The sequence below is a fragment of the Clavelina lepadiformis genome, unplaced genomic scaffold (genome assembly GCF_947623445.1).
Source record: "Clavelina lepadiformis unplaced genomic scaffold, kaClaLepa1.1 scaffold_84, whole genome shotgun sequence".
Taxonomy (NCBI): domain Eukaryota; kingdom Metazoa; phylum Chordata; class Ascidiacea; order Aplousobranchia; family Clavelinidae; genus Clavelina; species Clavelina lepadiformis.
This window is the reverse complement of record NW_027508268.1, coordinates 77706-84502: the sequence shown is the minus strand read 5'-3', so window position 1 is coordinate 84502 and position 6797 is coordinate 77706. Positions and strand designations below refer to the sequence as shown.

Genomic DNA, 6797 nt, shown 5'->3' with positions numbered 1-6797 from the left:
AAGAATCAGAACTGTAGCCAAGTCACTGCCCGGTGTTGTTATCTAGCATTATTCAATGCCGTCACGCTTTTTTAACTGCACTCAATGTAAGATTGCTCCTCATTAACAAAATGCAATGTCTCTGCCTATTTTCAGTATGATTTTAATGTGAAGTCATTAATGACATTGTAACGTCATATCTAAGCAACTGAGACTCGGCTGAGTAACAGTTACAATTACTCGGATTCGACAAGTTATTAAAGTTCAACTTTTGTACTAGCCCTAAGTAACAGTTAAAAGTATTATATGTTAGGGATAAAACTAACACACCGTTTCAGGCTTGATAAGAAACAACATATTGAAACCAAACAGAGTCATCAAAACAGATATGTAACCTGTTACTCCGACTGCATAACTTGCTCGGAATAGGAGAAGAAACCACATGTATACTATTCTACAAAAATAAATACAATCATACATGATAAAAAAATTTCTATTGAAAAAAATAACAGGTTGTGAATAAAATTCCTAACATTTGTTTAATATACAGTAAGTTAATTAGAAAACACTTCTATATACAGTAGAACCTCAGATAAGTCAACCATCAATGGAAAACAGGTCACAGATTAGTCATATTAGTGGCTTTTTCACTGGAGTATGATGTCACAAATATGCACAATAACATACAAAGCATGTGTCTTCACAATCCTGTTGCTTGTATGAAATGAGGGATACATTCAATCTGTAATACGTATGGTGACGTAATACATTTAATAAATGCGATACGCTGTTAATCTCTTCACTATTATGTTGACTACAAAGGCTAAAGAAGTCTTTTAAAGAAGCTTGGTTAAACACAACTGTTGACATTTTATTTTGCTTAAAAGGTAAGGCATTCTATTCTTGCTGGAAGGTCTTATAAAATTGTTTTTGTGTGACGACACATCACCCTTCTGAAGCTGTAATAACAGCTGTTGAAAAATAATGATATGTCCCAACAGATTGTGACAAATGCGTACTTGTGCACTATGCCTGCATACAAATAATGACTAGAAAACGGTCTTACGTGCTCACAATCAGTGGCATATTTAGGATTGTTTTATGAAGGGGAGCAAAAAGTTTTTAAAAGCTGTGTCTAAAGTTCCCGTGTATGACCACATCCAACAAACTGCGCGAACACAAAAATTTTGGATGTGTTTTCAGATTTTGCATGGCCAACAGTCTCCTCTAAATAAGCTAATGCTCACGGCTGTAGCTGAATATCGTAATTTATTGCTTAGCAATTGCTACTTTAATTCCATGCAGATTATGAATTGTTTTATACCAGGTATATGGTAGTCATGGTATGGATACTAGAGTGGTTATGTTAGTGAAACATATTTTGCAATAGAAGATATTCAAGACCACGTTTAATTAATTGTGATACCATGGTGATTATTAACCGGGATTCTACTGTATTTACATTATTGTACTACCGCATGTACACTATTCTACAAAATATAATCATATACTATACCATTTTTATGTACAAGTACCTTGGTGTTGAGCCTAACAAAGGCTTTCGAGTTGCCTTAAAGATAATAAAACTTGTCAGAAGGGTAAAAACTGTCCACACCAAAATGAATCTCCACCATGCCATTTTAAGAGTAAACACTACAGGAATTAGCCACATTCCAAACAAAGTAACAACCTGCAAATAAAAAATTTGTCATACCATAATGTAATCTACATGCAGCATTAGCGGTTGAACCGTTATTTGATGAAACCAAGATTTCAGTGGGCAAGTGCCAAGTGCTTGGGTTAATGGCCGTGCTGGTTGTTTTCAGCAATAAAATACCATCAGTATTTTCATACATATTTTACCAGTAACAGTTTCAGGTTTTTTCACTTTTCCCCTTGCTTTATCTCATGTTATCAAAAACTAGTACAGTAGAGATTTTTCGTTCCCGCTGTGCCAATGTTGAAAAAATTAAATAATTGCTTGGTTGAAGAAAAGTTGGACATAGCACTTAGCTGCCTAGCAAAACAAAAAGATATTTTGTATCGAGAAATGGATGTTTGTATTCCTCCTACGGAATTGCCTGTAATAAAATTACTTCATACAATATTTGAATTATAACAATTTTGATGAAGGTACTATAAATAAGTCATTAAATATACATATACATAGCCGATATATGATCAGAATTTTGTATGTTTGTCAAGTACACAGTAACAAAACAACACGTTACTAAAGTCAAAAAGCAAGCAAACTTAGTTCTTGATAAACCAATACTTTTAAAACTGATTAAATAAACATTAACTATGTAACAAAATATCTAATGAAATACCAATATATACATTGTAAGATTTAGGGTGTCTATTCTTCCATTGTACAAGAGCAATCTGTGAGACAACTAGAGTTCCAAGCAATATCATTATCATTTCAGCATGCATTAACTCATGGCCTTTGTGCTTTTCGATTTCTTTCAATCTTTCCAACCTAAATAAATGTACAATGAATGGCAACAATAGTGAAGGCCAAAGACCTAAGGGATACTAATTAAACAGGCAACATAAATGTAACAATTAGATACGAGTAGCTAAAGTATAACTACAATTCATAACAATTTTGGTCTAATTAAAAGCCTGCGTCTCAAATGTAATACCAACTGTATTTGTATCAGTGCTTAAAAACATGCTTTCAGATTGATTGGTAGTATAATAGTTCAAGTCACAACGGATTATTGAAAGATGAATGAAAGAGTTTTTCTCTAAAAATATCAACTGGAATGGTAAGGGTAACACAATATTTTTCACTTTAAATAGTTAATGGAAAAAATAGACAACAGAATACATAAATAGGACACAACTACCTCTGAGCTTCTTTGTTTGATAATTCTTCCATTGACTTTTTTCCTTCCATTAAGACTTAAAACATATCCCGATAAATGCAAAAGATGACAAAAGCTGTTGAAATGCTAAAAATTTGGATGTATTTTACATTTGTACCCTACAAAATAAGACCATGTTTAAAGTGTTTGCACATGATGTTATTATAAAATCACCACCACAGTTAATCGTGTCACCAGATAACAACATGCTTGCATTATTTAACAATATACAGTGGAATCTTGTAAAGTCTTGAAGTTAACTTTTTTGCTTCAAGTCAACTGTCAAAGTCGTGTTAGCAAGCAAGTCTAGGCAACATCTTTTAAATTTGTCTTCTTTATTGTGCAATGGAATTTATATGCTACGCACCTGAGAAAAATCGATAAAATGTGATGCCCAAAACGCTTGTAATTTAAAAAAGAATCAAAGTGGGTTGACAATTTCGATTATTAAGTAGGCCTATAGGCGATCGTAAAAATCTTGCCACCCAAAAAATATGGTACCCGTTACTTGGAAAGGGTCTATTCGAAAGGACTGTTAGTCTGTTACTGTTATAAAGTCTAACTTTTGCAACAATTTAGTAGGCTATCAAACAAAGTAAAAATTCACCATCGCATTGCAAAATGTAGAATAGCGAAAAACTTTACGGCTAACAATTTCGCACTTTTTGAAGCAGCATAACTCTCCAAAACCAGCTTTAAAAAAATTAACCATTTAAAAAAACTAAAAAGGATCGTAACATAATTGATTGATGTGGGGCAGCGGAAAGACCTCACGGTCATCTGCTCCAGTACAACATGACATTTAGCCTTGGCCTTACTAACCTTACTTACTTACTAGTAGGCAGTCTTTGGTAATACGTAGGGGTTTACCCCAACTACAAACGGGATAAACACATAGATATCTTTGGATAAACACTGTACTGTCATAGATATCGTATATATAATAATATTATATATTATTAATTATATTATATTATTATATTATATATATTATAAGTTATTATATATACGATATCTATGTGTACTGTACATGGAAATCGGAATACATCATAGAAATCCAACAAATCGCGTTTGCCCGTAAAATTGAGGGGATGGAAAATCACAGAATTTCTACTACCGGTCGCTAGAAAATAACTTACCAATAAGAGAACTTTTAAACAGGGACATGCGGTCAGGACATAGTTAGCCCATTACATTACAATGCAATGTACAGTATATGGTCAGGGAAGGTAGTGCCTTACCTGCCTAAATCTGGCGAAACAAGTCATCGTAGAATAAATATTATTTCCAAAAAAATAGTACTGGTTATAATTATTCCATGTTTTTATGATTATAATTTGTTGTGCCACACTACCTGAATTTTTTTATCTGGTGCCGGTGTGCTAATTGTCATAATTAGCCCATATTCCTACGAAATTCTCGTGCAGATCTGATGATATTATAATGTTATATGTGTTCTATTTCGTGTGTTTATCAACAAGCACTGTACTATATTTTGGCCATGTTTAGTATACACGACCCAGTTCTGATTACTTCTGAATTACGTCATTCATACTACAGCGGTCATGGCCTTAGTTCTGATATTGTCAGGCTAGGTATAGATATAGGAGTCCGTGATTTGCAGTCTACTGAAAGCAGCTTTTGCTGTGCTCTGAAAACAGTAACCGTTTCGTTGAGAACCAATAATAAATAATTACTCAAGACATTAACAGTTTGGTTTGGTACTGTAATGCTTAATGCGATATCAATGGTTTTGTACGCAGTTGTCTATATTGCAAGTTATTTCCGCTAGAAAGAGAAAACTCGTTCGTTGCATACCCCACCGTGACTCATTCACTATTTTTACACACTTCTGACAAATCGGAAATTTTTATGGCAGTTAGCGTCAAGCCACAATCAAAGCACTACACTGCAACAAATTATGACGTCAGATGAATGTGAAGTGACTGACGTCACGCTTCAGACAGAAGCAAGAAACACCAACTGTCGAATTTAGCTGTGGATGAGGACAGATCTCCTCGACCGTAATCCAATGCGTAGCAGCTGCTTTCATGTTGCTGACTTACCGCTTACCAGCTAAACATTTTAGCTTGTTCGTTTGTGCCAAAATTATACGCGTTGTAGGCCTACAATACACGAAAGTCGTTTTTTATTGCTTGGTTATTTAGTGACTAAGTTTCGAAGTGACGCAAGTGTTCAGTAGGAAGAACATTCCTCTGCATTTTTATGTTTATAAATTGGAGTCAGATATTCCAGTTGTTAGATACTTCCTTGAAACTCCCACATTGGTTACTTCGATAAACCAATCACATACGCCACAGTTTCACAACTACTGCAAATGTGAGTCATCACAATTTTATCTGCTTCCTTTCCAAAAAAGCTTACCACCACAACTAAACAAACTAATTTAAGTACATCACAAAAACTCATATTTCTTACTTTTAGCAAAAAAACTGTGATCTTTTTCGCAACACCTGAAAGAGAAGTGGTGGTGAGATTCCACAATTTTGTCTGTTCTCAATTCTTCTGAGCATGTTTGCCTAACCGATATGTTACTGCGAATGTGCTGCCCTACTACCTAGAACAGTGCTTCTCAACCCCTGGGTCGCAACCCAAAAGTGGGTCGCCATTTGGTTGGTTTGGGTCGCCAATTAAACTAGTCCACAAAGCCGTTTGATAACTGAGTAGGCTGCCTTACTCTATTCATTGCATATTAACTGTTTGTTGACGTCATAATTCATTGTTGCGTAAACACAAATGAAGAAGCATGGTGATGATTATTTGCTGTGAGACTTTAGATTAGCTACGTTCGAGTCAAGGCTAAGTATTTGTAAATAGTAAATACCCATTTTTTGGGTAAAAAAATTGGGTCACCTCAGCATTGCTATTAATTTACGTTTAATATTTGGGTTGCCGCAAAAAAAGGTTGAGAAGCACTGACCTAGAATGACGAAGATGAGGTGAGCGGAAAACGTAAAATTATTACTTTTTTTCAAAAAGGATCTGCAGGTGTTACGAGACACCACTTGCATTTGGGTCATTCCATGTCAACTCACCTCATTTTAGACCTTTGATACCCACCATCTCAGGTTTGGATGAATTTCTGTAGTTTAAATCGCTCATATTTGTAGTTATAAAGCAACGGCATAACAACAAATTGTCAGTTAAAATTGACTAAGAAGAGTGCAGTTGTTCCGATGAAAAGGGTTATTCCCCTCCACTGAGCACAAAAAATACCTTTCGTAAAGTGATTGCATCTCGGAAACCACTGAACCGATTTCAATAAAATTCGTCTTGTTTTTCATGAAAAGACTTGTACTTCCATACTACGAAGTTTCATTAAAACCTGAGATGGTGGGTTACACGGGTGGTCCAACTTACGTGGAATGACCCCTTTCAAACATAAGATTAATGTTGATGCAAAGAACCAAACAATGCCAAATATTTCTTTGGCAATTCAGTAGTTTGTTACTGCCTGACTATTATCCTTATCGATTAATTATTATCTGGTAGGTTAAAATACAAATACTCGCATAGTGAACATTGAGAACCGTGGTAAGTTAGCATCTCTCACCATATGCTAGTGGTTTGGCTACATTTTGTGACAAACTCCTTTGTCATTTTATAGACTAAAGATCACTTACATACTTACAAGGTATGCCCACTTTCTACACAAATGAATATCTGGATTTGCATTTGGTGCCATACATATGCTGGGTTGTATGAATTTGTATTAGAGAATGGGTTGCCCTGCCATTTTCTTCCCTTTTTTATAGACGGTAATTGCATTTTACATTTTTTTGTTGTACTATTTCTTTCTTGGTTTAATTTTCTTGGTTCTTCAATTTTCTTAATACATCATCAATAACAATAAGAATGATGAGAAATTGCTAATTGTCGAATTAAAAGTCATCAAATAAGACTATCCTTTATTTTGAAGATGCC

At 34.6% G+C, this 6797-nt stretch overlaps 1 protein-coding gene across 1 annotated transcript; it reads right to left on the bottom strand.

Annotated features, from left to right (window-relative positions):
• Window positions 1-309: 309 nt before the first annotated feature.
• Window positions 310-2992, bottom strand: LOC143472696 (E3 ubiquitin ligase Rnf121-like; the record flags this gene model as incomplete). The annotated part of the gene is given in 4 exon segments (XM_076970016.1): window positions 310-433; window positions 1515-1669; window positions 2320-2461; window positions 2835-2992. Coding segments are annotated over 4 exon segments (471 nt in total), but the record flags the coding sequence as incomplete, so codon positions are not given.
• Between the last annotated feature and the right edge of the window lie 3805 nt (window positions 2993-6797).